The sequence below is a fragment of the Solanum pennellii genome, chromosome 1 (genome assembly GCF_001406875.1).
Source record: "Solanum pennellii chromosome 1, SPENNV200".
Classification (NCBI taxonomy): Eukaryota; Viridiplantae; Streptophyta; class Magnoliopsida; order Solanales; family Solanaceae; genus Solanum; species Solanum pennellii.
Window position 1 is genome coordinate 88,448,861 of NC_028637.1, and position 14,907 is coordinate 88,463,767.

At 36.8% G+C, this 14,907-nt stretch overlaps 2 protein-coding genes across 2 annotated transcripts; one reads left to right on the forward strand and one right to left on the reverse strand.

Annotated features, from left to right (window-relative positions):
* The first annotated feature begins 907 nt into the window (after positions 1 to 907).
* Positions 908 to 8,433, forward strand: LOC107007952 (SWR1-complex protein 4). The gene is made up of 17 exons (XM_015206813.2): positions 908 to 1,211; positions 1,296 to 1,385; positions 2,329 to 2,394; positions 2,481 to 2,540; positions 2,617 to 2,673; positions 3,138 to 3,267; positions 3,390 to 3,457; positions 3,637 to 3,729; positions 3,932 to 3,979; positions 4,104 to 4,268; positions 4,696 to 4,806; positions 5,031 to 5,126; positions 7,149 to 7,223; positions 7,375 to 7,435; positions 7,564 to 7,598; positions 7,682 to 7,770; positions 7,931 to 8,433. The coding sequence occupies exons 1-16, from the start codon at positions 1,098 to 1,100 to the stop codon at positions 7,760 to 7,762; spliced, it is 1,350 nt and encodes a 449-aa protein (XP_015062299.1). The 5' UTR covers positions 908 to 1,097; the 3' UTR covers positions 7,763 to 7,770; positions 7,931 to 8,433.
* Positions 8,434 to 9,089: 656 nt separating this feature from the next.
* Positions 9,090 to 14,426, reverse strand: LOC107007953 (nifU-like protein 1, chloroplastic). The gene is made up of 3 exons (XM_015206814.2): positions 14,021 to 14,426; positions 9,619 to 9,755; positions 9,090 to 9,530 (listed from the first exon to the last, which is right to left on the reverse strand). Exons 1-3 carry the CDS (start codon positions 14,349 to 14,351, stop codon positions 9,342 to 9,344), a joined length of 657 nt encoding a protein of 218 aa, XP_015062300.1. The 5' UTR covers positions 14,352 to 14,426; the 3' UTR covers positions 9,090 to 9,341.
* Between the last annotated feature and the right edge of the window lie 481 nt (positions 14,427 to 14,907).

A 14,907-nucleotide genomic window follows, 5' to 3' on the forward strand; every position in this document is an offset into this window, starting at 1 on the left:
CCCCCCCCCCCTCTCCTAGATCACGCTCACCAATCTCCCATATCTCACTCACCTCTCTCACTTTATACAAACACAAATTAATACTAAAGCAGATTATACAACTGTTTTTTTGTATATACATAGCGAAATCATACAATTTCTTTCTTTTGTATATGTATAGCAAAATATACATATTTATGTTTGCTATGGAGTGCGATTATACAAACTATTGCTATAACACAAATATAATTTTTATGTTTGCTATTTGTGAAAGTTAGCTTTTTTATATCCAAACACATAAAAATAATATGCTTTATATTCATTCCTATTCATATCATATATGTCAAATACTAATGTCTAATTTTTCAAATGTCCAATAGATTAGTACTTATAATCCTACCCAATCATATCTTCTATTTGAATAACATGAAAATTTAAGATTTCTTGATCAATTACAAAATACAATAGAAGAAGATAGTCTTTTTGAATATCTTGTGTGTAATATATGAGATCTCTCGTTAAAAAGACAAAGCTAACCTTTTTTACAAATGTCCTAAATAACATTATATTATTTCATTGATTAACATTAACTAATTTCTTGTCATCTCTAATATTATGTATTTTCGGTGACGATTAATCTAGATAAAAATGAAAAATATTCCATGAGTAAGTAAAGTTTAATACATAACATGAATGATAGAATGACCTTTCTTCTTATGAATGGTAGAAAATTATACATCAAACTCAAAACTCAAAACCGAAAACTCGAAATGTTCCAACGAACTTAAATCCAACCATTCCTTATTGGGGGGAAAATGCGACCCAGCCCACTACAGTAAATAGTTGGAACAAGTGAAGGCCCAATTAACTGGGCCTGGGGCAGTTCGCCAACCGACCCGGATATTTGCCCGATCCTCTCCAAAAAGCATCTGTTCTTCGATTTCGCGCTCAAAAAGGGAAACGGATCGTTGTTCTTCTTGAATTCATAATCCCATTCACCTGGGAACTAGTTTTCTGCTATGTTCTTCGATTCTTCACACTCAAAAACCCTAATTTGTTGAAGTTTTTGTACTAATTTATCATACAGAAAAACCCTAATTTTGCAGAAACAATTCCATATGGATGCGAAGGACATATTAGGATTGCCTAAAAATGGACCTTTAATGTCCCAAGAGAAGAAATCGAGGCCTCAGAAAGAGTCTCAAAGGAAACCTGATGGCATTTCGCGAGAAGTAAGTTTGTTATTCCTCTTATTTTTCCTCATACTGTGCATTGTAGGGCTCGGGAGTTGCTGATTTCCTTTTTTGGGTTTTCAGGTTTATGCACTTACAGGTGGAATTGCACCTCTTATGCCTTCTATTGATATAAATCAGCTGAAAAGGCGAGCTCTTTCGGAGTCCGAAAAGGTTCATTTGCTTAATTTTGATTCTTTTTATGTTTTGTTTTTGAGCTAATACTTTTGCTGTTGGGTAGAATTGTAAGTTGTAGCTCCGGCATTGTTAAATAGTTAAATGTTATAAGGAATGCTTTGAATACTGAGCCTCATTAGAGCTGGATCAGTACAAGAGTTGCCCACCTTAATTAAGTTAGGATTGAGACTTTATTGGAGGATTGTGAATACTAGGTGGAGATGAGATTGAGGTATCGTACTTTGCATAAAAGTAACCAGAAATCCATGATTGTTGGATTGACAATACCTTTGCTTCTCCCTGCCCACTTCTTTTTAAGCATTTGGTTTTTGCTTTGACAATAAGCAATTCTCATAGCTGGTGTCATAAAAAAACTCGTTGTAGCTGTGATACTCCATTTTCTTCTGTTTTGAAGTGTCGAGTCATTACATGATTGTTGTCATCCATGGAGCTTTGTCTCATGGACTTCTTCTTTTGTCTCTGTTGAAATTCCTTGCTAATGGTTATGGTATGTACTCAGAGAAGCATGAAAGTAGCTATAAACTTTAGAATATTTGGATAAAAACTATGTTGAAGGAAGAATAGAAGAGAGTTGGACCAAAATGATAACAATTTTTATTCATTAAAACATTACTTGAATATTTCTACTCCTCATATACAGCATAGAAGAAGAGCTTCCTATCTTTTCTCCAGAATGGGCTAGCGACATGAAAATAAGCAATGTAGTATAATTCTAACCTATTATATTTGCTTTTGGGACTAAGTTGATGTGCAGTTCCAGCTAATCGCAAATCCTCACAACTTATTTTCAATAGTAGGTCATCTGGATATCTTCTTTGTATAACCCTAACTAAGTTTTGTTTCGCTAGTGGATGTTTCTTAATGGTGCTTCTTCTTGATGTTAAGAGAAGCTAATAAATTCTTCGGACTTTCCATTCAGATTACGTGGCAATGGCTTCCATTCACAAGTTCTGCTAGAAAAGATAACTTACAGCTTTATCATTGGGTATGTGTCCCTACTGATCTAGAATCTGCTTAAAGTAACTGACAACCATCCACTCATGAAACTCATTTGGCTTTGATAAATCCCAGGTCAGAGTTGTTAATGGTGTTCCGCCTACAGGTGACTATTCGTTTGCAAAGTATAATAAGGTATATCATGGATTCTTCTTGTTCCTGAGGGTTCTTCTATATATGGTATTAAATCTGCTCTGTCTTATGGCTGCAGTCGGTGGATGTGATCGAGTACACAGATGAGGAGTATGAGAAGTTCTTGTCCAATCCTGTAAGTATCAAAATAGTATCTGAAGTTAGATGTGTTATCTACTTGGCAAGAGGCAATATCAAGAATCATGAGCTTTATTTTTTTTGAGTTGAACTTAAAACTCTATCAGAATCTTGTAATAGCACTCTCACTGTAGTCATTTATTGAATGACTGTTAATATAATGTCATGCAGTTACCCAATTGTGACATTTATTTTGTAGCTTTTGCAGAAATATTTTCAATTGCTTGATGTGATATGAATTATCTTGCTACTGGTATTCATATTCTATCTTTGTTGATATCCTTCAGCAACTTACAAAGATATCATTTTTATCTTTGTTGAGATCTGGTATTGGATTGTGCTTGTAATCTCCATGTGTTCTGCCTTGTCAGGACAGATGCTTATGTCATTGGAAGGGATTAGTTATTATCTCTTCAATTCCTTATATCTTTTTGAACTCACTTACTTATTCTCACATGTTAGTCATGGACGAAGGAAGAGACGGATCAATTATTTGACCTGTGCAAGAGGTTTGATCTCCGTTTCGTTATCATAGCTGATAGGTTCCCTTCAAATCGTACAGTTGAGGAACTGAAGGACCGTTATTACAGTGGTATTCTACAATGCTCGTTGTTTATCAATTGCTTAAACTAATTTAGCTTTTACTGTTTATATGATTAGTAACTCCAAATATCTTTTTATTTTCATGATGGTTTTGGACCTCGTCGTATGTAGTGTCTCGTGCTATTACAATTGCTAGGGCTCCATCTCCTGCCGATGTTGCTGGACATCCCCTTGTTAAGGTCAGTTAACAGTTGTGGTTTTCTCAACTGAGCTATTTTTCTTTCTGATTTTCTTCTTTGGAGCAAGACCACCTCCTTACCCCACTTCCTTCTCCAAGTTTATGTCCTCTAACTGGTGTTTTGATCTATAAATTTCAGTTTCTTGTGGTGTTTCTAACTTTTTTCTTACAATACCATAGGAGCCTTACAATGCTTCACAAGAGGTTGAGCGAAAACGTGCACTGTCGATGGTGCTCTCACAAACAAAGCATCAGGAGCGTAGGGACGCAGAGGTTTGTGCATACTGTTACTTATCGTCCTAGTTTCTCTTTCTAAATGAATGATCTCCTCGATGAAATTTGGACATCACCATATGCTTAACTGTATGTCGTAGTTCTTAAATGGAGCCTCTTGACAACCCATGTGCATAATTATATGTATTTGTTTGTTTTGTTCTTTCTAAATCAGTAACTGCCCTTCGAACCTTGGTCTTAGGTTCTTGCTGCAGCAAAAAGAATATCCGAGTCACGAAAAGCTGCTAAGGTAAGAGTTCTATAGCTACTTTTACCTGGAACGTTCTTCCAGGGAAGATATAGTTATTGGATGTCCTTTACCCTGTTTATTATTTTGAAAAACCAGCACTAACCAAGTTATTGCATGTTCTCAGGCCGCTGAAGAAACAGAACTTCCCGATGTGTCAGATGCTGCTCCTGAAGGTGCTGAAAAGGCTGGTATTGATGTAATATCAACCTCTCCAAATGCTCAATTACCCTCTGGCATTGCTGCACCTCCAGTGTCAGAGACTGCTTCCACTTTGGCTTCTCTTCGCATGGTATGTTTGAGGATAAGATTTCTTCTACTACTTCCTATCATTCTTTCCTGCTTAAAGTAAAAAACATCGAAGTTCGTTCAACTTGGACGATTCAGTCACACTTCCCTTGATCTTTATAGGTCATGTGTACATTGTGAGGATTTTATTGTAGTTTGTAGTATATGTAAGCTTTGTTACAGTCTATAGAATGTCAAAGGGAAGATGTGAGTTGACTAGGATTTGAGACTCCTGCAGGGAGCTATTTTAGTAAGTATTGGGTCCATTTGTTATAGAAACTTTTATTCCTTTTAAGGAAAAAAACTGATCTTCAGAAGGCCCAACTAGTTCCTTATTAGCTCAAACTAATATTGTGGCGAAAGCCAAAATACTTAGAATCATATCCGTGTAATATCTAATATCAATCTACTCACTAACTGAAAACTTTCAGCTGCGCGTGTATTTGAGAACATATGGACTGGAGCAAATGGTCCAAGCTGCGAGCTCTTCAGCTGGACTCCGGACAATCAAACGGGTTGAACAAACTTTACAAGACCTTGGGGTTTGTTTCTTCTCTATAATACATTTGTTTTGTTGTATATGTACTTTGGAACCACTGGCATTTATCCTGGGCCAGATTTTTAACACATCATCAGAGGTGCAATCTCAGCTGTCTAATGATCAGGACTTGTGTTGTTGGGGTGCCATTTTACATGTGGATCAAGTTCTATTACATCGTGAAATCTCAGCTATCTGATTATCCACACTTTCTTTTCCCATCTGTAGGTTAATTTGAAGCCAAAGGTCCCAACAAAACTTGTCTGTGCGGAGCATCTTGAACTGAGGAAAGAGATACTAACCCTGTTAAATCTTCAAAAGCAGGTATTTGGCATTTTAATTTATTAGTGTATGCTTTCAACAATTTTTTTGATCACGAGTTAGGTTTAGCTATAGAGTTCAGACTAATGAACATTTTATGACTGTTTGAATATCATCTAAAAAAGTCTTCTTTGTGTTGCCTTATGTTTTGTTTCATAATGAAGCATCTCTCGTTAAATGACATTGTCTAGTGTAGGCAAATCCTGGAGTTGTGTGCTCAAGTGAAGATCGGCTGAGTCTTAGAATTCTGGTAGCTCAGTTGCTCACACAGAATAGTTTGCCGCATATATCAAATGATTAACAACACATCTCAATCCCAAACAAGTTGAGATTGGCTTTATGAATTCCCACTTTCAGTCAAGCTCAATTCATATTATCATCATACTAAATAAAATTAATTTGAAAAATAAGTTAAATATTATTGTAATAATAATAATAATAGAAGTTCTTTAACAAGTCTAAAACCTATCCTCAACTAGCTATCAAACAATTACTTAGCAGCAATTGGAAACCATTCAATTTCAATTAATTTGCTGGCAAAAAAGTAAACTATCTAGGAGAAAGAAACACAAGTATATGGCAACAACTAAATATACCCATTATAGTCTCACAAATTGGAGTTTGGTGAGGGTAAAGTACACAAACCTTACCCCTACCTCAGAGGTAGAGAGGTTGTTTTTGACAAGACCCTCGGCTCAAGGAAAAACAATCCAAATCAATCTAGAAAAAAGAGTAACAAAATGACGAGAAACATCAGATAATAAGTAAAACAAAACTACAATGAAACAATATGATAATCAAGGTACAAGGAATCGACAAATAGTAACAGAAATTGAAGGACAAGAAACTATAAAAGTAATACTATGACTACTAATATGAACGGACAGGAAGACAATGCATTGATACCTACTACTCTTTTACCCTAATACGTGACCTCTATACCCTCTTATCTAAGGTCATGTCCTCGGTAAGTTGAAATTGTGTCACGTCTTGTCTAATCACCTCTTGCCAGTACGTCTTCAGTCTAACTCTACCTCTCCTGAAGTGATTCATACCCTACGTCTCACACACCTCCACACAGGGGCATTTGTGCATCTCCTCTTCACATGCCCAAACCATTTTAGTCTTTCTTCCTGCATCTTGTCCTCCAGGGAAGAGACTGCTACCCTATCTCGGATATCATTATTCTTAATCTTATATCTCTTATTATCCCCGCACATCCATCGCAACATTGTCATTTCCACAACTTTCATCTTCTGAATGTGAGAGTTCTTGATTGGCCAACACTCTGCTCCATACAACATAGTTGATCTAAATAACTTGCCTTTAAGTTTTAGTGGCAACTTCGTATCACACAAAACTTTAGATGTACCCTTCATCAATACGGCGTCGGTGAATAACATCCTCGTCAATTCCATTTCCTTGGTTGATACTCAAGATACTTAAAATTTCCTCTCTTCTGGATGATTTGTGTATCAAGTTTCACTTTCACGTTAGCTTCACGCATTACGTGACTGAACCTGCACTCAAATGCTTTGTCTTGGTTGTGCTCAACCTGAACTTTTTAGACTCTAAGGTCTGTCTCCAAACCTCCAACTTTGCATTAACTCCGCCGCGAGTCTCGTCAATGAGAACTATGTTATCCAAAATAACCTAACACCATGGCACCTCACCTTGAATTTTTCATGTTAATGGATCCATCACCAAGGCAAATAAAAAGGGATATTTGACACAAATATGTCAGATATCCCAAAAAGAGTTTGAGGTTTATCTGACCAATTTGTCTCCTATGCTTTTGCAGTATATTATTTTCCATCATTTCTGATTAGATGGACTTCCATTTTCATCTCTCTCTTTCACACACACATATTTTGGTTCAAAACCATCTCCCCCCCCCCCTTCTGTGTATGTATTGTTTTCATGCTTCATTTGCAAGGATAGAGCTTCAATGACGGCAGTTTTCACTTCTGTCTTATCAGAAGAAGCCAATGACCCAATTTTGTTAATGCTCGTCTTGAAAATCAGGTACAATACAAGGAGGCAGAAGGCTCATCTTATCGGGAAGGTTCATATTCTGAAACACCTGGTACACCTCCTAAGGTCAGGATGCTGCTTATAACTCTGTAACCAACCTCTTTCCTTTTTCTAAAAAATTATATTCGTCTTAAAGTTTTTAGTGCTCCGCGAGATGAATTAGATAAAGATATCTTTTTGTTTGTGAGTAATGGAGTTGATATCTGCTTGTTGACAGCGTGCGCAACGTGCTACGGACCAAGATAGAACATTCATTCCCGATTCTACAATTTTTGGAGGTAAGCAAATGACAGAAGTACTTGGGCTGTCTGTTTAAAGCTGTACACCATTATGATCAAACTGTTCTCTCTGTTTCATTCAAACTCAAACATCATCTTTTGGTGCCAATAATTTTCATGTTCTTTAGGGGAAAGAGCTGGTAAAAAGGACCAGAAACGCAAGGTATGTGTCGTTAGTATTTTTAATGAATCTTCAAATTAATCCAAACAGTTCTTAGAGTCTACTATGTTGATTTGGGGATCCAGGGGCCTGGACGATTATCAGAAGTTCCATCTTCACCAGCACAGTCAAAACGGCCTCGCAAGTTAAAGACTTCAGATGGATGAATTGGAGGGTTAGTGCATTGTCCATCTCAATGCCTTCCTTTATTTGGAGTAGTGATTGGAAATTTAGCCATAGGATGGATAGTATTAAATAGCTTAAATCTTTTTCTTGCTTAATAGTAAATTTTCTTAATCTCATCTACTCCCGTCTTTCATCTGCTGTGTACTCAGGACTAAAGCTACAAGGAGCTGTATAAGAAGCTGCTTCAAATCAACTTCTTTGTCCTGTGTTCTGCGCCTTTTTGAATTTGCTCCACCATGAAAACATGATCCAGCCTTTCAAAACTTCAAATGTGGCTGTCTCATTTGAGTGGCACAAAAATGTTAGAATGCCACTCTAATGCCTTTCTATGGAGATCAGGTCCTCCTTTGCATCAGAGTACAGTCCCCGCAGTCTGTATATACATCTGTATCTTATAGTTGTGATTAGCATGTTAACCTCACCTTGCTACCGCGTCTCTTTGGCATGTCACTAAATTATTGAGCCGTATTGGCTGTACTGTATTAACACATCAAAGTAGTTGTGCTTTAGTCGCATTTAGATTGCTTACCAGGAAGGACTGATATGAGTTAACACTGGCACTGCATAGAAGCTGAAACAGATAGTGTAGTGATTGCGAACCATAATATATCCTTTCTATATGTTAAGAATTTTATGAAGTTAAATTTAGTAATTTTGTTTCTTTGTAATCTATATATAAAGTGATTTTTGGTATGAAGTGGATTCTACCAACCCACACTTCAAAAGTTTAAACATTTTTTTTTATAAAATTAGTGAAGGTTATAACTTAAAATCTTAAACAAAACAGAATAAAAAAAGAAGTTGAGAAAGTGCATTATACTCGTTACTCCATGCATATCATTAATCATGAAATAGCAATAACCCACACTTCAACAGAAACCATCAATATTTGAGCAGTTACAGAGGTTTATTAGCAAGACACTCCATTTCAGTACGTATCTTCTTCATCTCTTGTTGAATGTCCTTTTAAATCATCAACTTTGCGTTCCTTAGCCTCCTTCCTCGAATTAATCAGGGACAGTTTATTCTTCAGTTCTGCTGCTATCTGTTTGTTGATCTCTTCATTCCCTCCATCAGTACCTTTTTTCTCCATATCTGCAAACTCTGTTTCAATCAGTTTACAACATGGCACATCAAATTCTGTTGGGTTTTAAAAGGTGCCAATGGTTGCGACTTTTTCAATGGGTTGTGACTTTTCTGAATTGTTGTGACTTTTCTTATAAGGCTCAATAAGCACCTCTTCATATCTAATCTACTTCTTCTTGCTTGGTAACATCGCAAACTACATGACATGAGGAAAAAATTTAATTTGCAACAATGCTCTACATTATTAATGCGAACAACATAATTGAATTGTAAAAAATACATATAGTGGAGGTGGGAAGAAAACTTGGCCACTTCATCTATATTGTTATTTCTTTACATAGTGAACATGTACTGTAAGTTTGCTCGAAATGGTTGGGAGTATACATCTCTCTTACACAACAGGTAATAGTATTGGCATTAAACTTCACAGTATGTTCAAAAGAAGAATTTCTCAAAATACTGTCGCGAAGCAAGCTAGTCAGTGAACACAACATTGAGAATATCGGGGAACTTCTCTTTGATTGCTGCTTTGACTCCTGATCCAATAGACTCAGGCCCTACATACTTCACATTGCAATTGCCTTCCTCAACTGATAAAACTTCCACACTACCACCAAAATTTTTAATGGCAGGTCTTAATATATCTAGGTGAGCATTCACAGCCTGAAGGAACATGAGTTCTTAGTTAGACATTTTGAAAATCATTTGAATGCAATATCATCTATTAGCAACTGAATTTGCAAATATTCACCTCAGCAGTGGTTTCAACTACTTGCTCATTGTATACTTGGCGAATATCCTTGATGGCTTCTCCAAACTTTTCTTTGAGTACCCTTTCAATCCCCATCTTCATTGTAGTTGTTGCGCTAGGACAACTCTCGCACGCTCCTATATCCATTGCATACAAAATATTAAGCATTTCCAATTATGAATCAAAAAGTTACCATAGATTTATTTAAGGAGAAATATATGGCGGTTGACTGCCATTTCTTCTTTTTGTGATTTTGTTGAACATTTATGTTAGAAAGGACACATTGGCGGATCTCCAGGTTTTGTCAAACATTGGAAATTGAATTATATGTAAAATTGTAAACCCCATCCACCATTGAAAAGTTTGAACGGTTAGAGAGGACACATTTATTTATTTAGGTCAACAACATATCCTCCACAATTGCAGGCCTAACTTTTATTTCTTTATGAGAGAGAGAGAGGGAATTATTTATGAATTATGTCTCAATAAAAATAGTTATTATATACACTCCACAAAGAGTATACTCTAAAAACAAGAAAGAAAACCAGAAACCTGAACTTTAAACTTTAAACAAATGTTGTGATCTTACCAAGTTCTGCTTAGTCACTCCAGTGAGGTATCCTAGGAGATAGAAAGATACCGAGAGGCATGAGGAAATAAAGATCTCTTATCCTATTCTCTTACCTTATTTAGGGGCTACTAAAGCATGTGTAGGCTTTGGAAATATTCAACAGAAATAAGAGAGAAGAATTGGTTTTCAACCAGTATATTATCTGGAAAATATTACTTGTTAAAAAAGAAATTTAACAAACATTAATCAATAAATGTCTATTATTCATGAACTCTATTGGCTTACATTATTTGCCAAACATTTTGTGCAAGCTTAGGCTGGGTTGGAATTGTAAGCTCGGAGACTCATTCAGTTCCCTATTGAGGAAAAAAAACAACATTCATTATCTAATCTATTAAGTATTTTACAGAAAATAAACTAAATCAAATTGAGTAAGTAGCGGTGGTGGTACAACATAGTTTGGTGCTTCCAACTGCAGTGCCCCGCCCCCTCTTTTTTACTTTTCACTTTGTTTGTCATAGTTTGACTTGCACAAAGTTTAGTGAAGAGAGGAAGACTATCGAAATTTGTGGTCTTAAGTTGCCATAATATTTGTGTGGCTATTAAAACTTCTAAAATTTGATCTCTTGCCTTAACAATTTTGTGACTACAAAAGCTTAAGGAAATATAGGGATGTCAAATGTATCATTCAGACAAATAAGGAAATATAGGGATGTCAAATGTATCATTCGTACATATAAGGAAATAGTGCCGAACAAAGTGGAAGGGAGGAGTATTATATACTAAGTCAAAAGTTCAGATGAGACTTGCTTTTAGTTTATAAAATATTAAACTCGATAAATAGGAACTTCGACACTGGTTTCTTGGGGTATCTCTCTTCAGCACACATAATGTCAACTCTAATCCAGTGCTTACTCAAAACCAAGACTATCGACAAGTACTCTTTTACCCAATTGTTGCTGCATGTATGCATCAGCGGTCATTAAAGTTGTTCACGTACATTCAAGGACGGAGTGGGGAAGATAGCCTTCCAGAGATTATACTTTGCTATTCATGTATTTATGCATTACTAAGTCCTAAAATTTTAACTTTAACTTAGTAAGCCACTCACAACCTTGAGTGGGAGAATAAAATCCTTGAAACCACCCTCAATGGACTCATTGTGCACTGTTAATTCTCAAAGAGGCCTGAGGCAAGGTTACCCACTTTCTCCCACGTATTTCTTTTAGTTATTCAGGTTGAGTCAGATTATTAAAACTGCTGTGAGAAGTGTCTGGAAAAAGGTTTAAAATGGCGGGTCATTCAGGAAATTCTATAGAAACTTCTCGTAGTCTTTATGCTGATGATACCTTGTTGATGTGTGAGGCTGAAAGAGAACAAGTGCTGCACTTGAGGGTGGTTCTGTTGCCTTTCGAAGCAGTAAAAATCAACAAGGCCAAGAGTTCAATTTTTCTCTGAATGTTGACAGTGATATTAATATGCTGGCTGATATCATGAATTGCAAGATTGAAAAGTTCCCTACCACCTTTTTGGGACTGCGGATAGGCACTAAATTTTGTGTGGAGTGGTGTAATTGAGAAAGCGTGAAAGTTGACTCCATGGAAGCAACAATACCTATCATTTGGAGGAAGATTGACATCAGTAAATAGTGTGTTGATGGCTTTCCAACCTATCAAATGTCTCTGAATCCTATGCCAGCTAGTGTGGTGAAGAATATTAATAAGATCAGAAGACATTTCCTATGGGAAGGTAATGCAGAAAGGAGAAGTTTTTATTTAGTAGTGGAGCACTGTGATTTGTAACAAAACATAAGAAGGAAGGGGGTCTGGGAGTTAGAAATCTTAGTGCTCACAACCAAAGCTTGCTCTGTAAATGGCTACGGAGATTAAATGATGGGGTAAAAGTTCCCTGAAAAGAGGTAATTTATGGAATAGAGGGTTTTGGGGCACCTAAAGCAGAGAAGACGCCATATGGAGTAGCTGTTTGGAGACATTTGCAATCTCTTGGAGGAATCCAAAAAGTATGTTTCATGAGAGTAGGCAATGGGAGAAAATCAGACTTGGGAAGATAACTGGGATGGTTTTGGTTTGCTGAAATCAATTTCCCAACCTATACAGATTGTCCTATAACCCGAAAGTTTTCTTAGCTGATATATTTACTGATTCAGGATGGAACTTCCAGTTCAGAAGGAATCTCTTTGGCAGAGAAGTGGAAGAATTTGATTTATTTATTCAGAAGAAGCAATCAGTAGCATTAATTCCAGAAAGAGAAAATAGCCTCAGCTGGGAAGCTAGCAAAAAAGGTTCTTTTACTGTCAGCTGAACAACAACAACAAACCCCGTGTTATCCCACGAGTGAGGTCAGACTCTGGACAAAGGGTAAGATGCACACAGCCTTAGCCCTACCCTTATGGGGTAGATAGACTATATCTAATTGACCCCCGGCAACCCCCTCCTTTGTGGGGGCTTGGGACCGGCAATGTGATCGTTCTCTTAGTGTCACAGCTCATTCTGTAAAATACTCGATGCTGTTTAGCCGGTGCAAGTACTAAAATGGCCTTGGAAGATGATATGGAAGACTACAGTCCCAAAGAAAGTTGTTCTTCTTTGGTTGGCTAGTGTCTCATGAAGCATGTCTAACTCAAGAAAATTTGAAGAGAAGGGGTTGGACAATGTGCAGCACATGCTACTTATGTGAGGAAGCTTGTGAGTCTGTGGATCATATGCTGGTGTGTTGTTAATTTACTTGGAAAGCATGGAACATGTTCATAGCTAACTTTGGAATCCATCGGACAAGTCCTATGAAGTTCAAGAATGTGTTAAAGAAGTTTGGGGAACTGCATGTCCAGAAGCATCCCTAAAGAAGATCTGGAGAGCTATTCCTCTTAGCATAGCTTGGACTATTTGGAGAGAAATAAAAGATGTTTGAAGGAAAAATGGAGCAATTGCAATCTATTGAATCTAATTGTTTGCACCACTTGTCCTATTGGAAAGATTTAAAACTTTTTTATGGATTCAAAAAACATGATGGACATGCTAGACTGCTTAAGATTTTGATGTAATCAAGCCAGTATTCTCTGTACTTCCGCAGTATCAGTTAGATACTGTTCTAATAAAATCTTACCTTATCAACAAACAAAAAAAATAGGTAGCATAACGTATAACTGCCTGCTCTAGACTAAACGCATCTTTGCCAGATTTCCGAGCTTTCTCCTTGACTAACATCACAGTCTATCATCAGCATCATCTAAGCTTAAAAGTACATTGGTAACTAAGTCCTATGGTAACTCTACGAGAACCTACCATGGATAGAAACAAATAACTTCTCGGAGATATGTTCCTTTTGCCTCATTCCAACATTCAATCTTCACATCAAATTAAGTCCAGAATAAAAACACAAATGCAGACACCACCAAAAACGAAAATTCCATTGGCATGTCTCCATTATGATACAGACATGCAAAACCAAAGAACATCTAACAATTCACATAGATTCAGAAATAGCTTCCCTAGAGTACAAGGTGATCATTGATGATAATATTGTTAAATTTCTTGTCTAAAGGAGCGCAAAGTACCAAATTTTCATTAGGAAAGATTGATGGGCTACTGATAGACATCCATTACTGTATAGGTCCAACTCAAACCTTGAGTAAAGAGTTAATTTTTGTGGCAATACAAGCATTTCATCAACAAGATAAAAAGTTCAAACTAACTCAGAAAGACAACAACTTGATACCTGCTACAAGTAATCCCTCAATTGAGTAATGACTAATGGAGTAAATATTTAAGTTCCAGCAACAAATCAAGTGAATTGGATAAAGAAAAGACTAACCTTGAAGCTGGAGGGAAACGACACCGTCTTCCACAGAAACGACCTCAACGTTTCCGCCATCAGAAATGAGATAAGGGCGAACATCTTCAAGAACCATATCGACGTTTTCAGGGGTGAGCTCGAATTGTTTAGCAGAGTAAAGACCAGGGGATGGAGCTGGGACTGGGGACCCATCGACGGTAGCTTTAACAAGATTGAATCTTTTATGAGCTACGCTGATTCTCTTGAGGAAAATGGACGAGGGCTGTGGATTTTGAGACTTGAGTGGAAGTTCCGGCATGTATATTGAAGAGGATATTTGGGAAACGCTCATTGCTGCTATATGCGCCATTGCTCTGCCTTGGACTTCTCCTTTCTAATTTTTGTTTGTTATGGTGGTTATTTGTGATATAGATCATGGACCTAACCTCATTTATATTTTTCAAACTATCAATTTTTTTGATTTTTTTTTTAAAAAGAACTATTTTTATTAATGTTTATTAGTCGATGAGATAGCGATATGGATGAAAGGGAGGCTTGTATCTGAGTTCCCTGTGACAAGAAGGTATAACCAAAGTTTAAAGGTATTATAGGGTAGTGGTTAGATCAGTTTTGTTGTATGGGGTGAAATATTGTTAGTGAAGAACTTTCAGATTTAGAAAAGTAAGTGGAGAAAATGAAAATGTTGAGATAGGTGTATCGGCATAGTGTATACTAGAAAAGATAGGATAAGGACTTTCTAGACAAAATCAGAATGGCCTATATGGTGGACAAAATGAGGGGAGGGAGATCGAGATGGTTTTGAGCATGTGAAATGGATGCGTAGATTCTCCAATAAGGAGGTGCGAGAGGTTGGATATGGTAAGTTTGAGGAGAGGCAATGATAGGTCGAAGAAGTATTCGAGAAA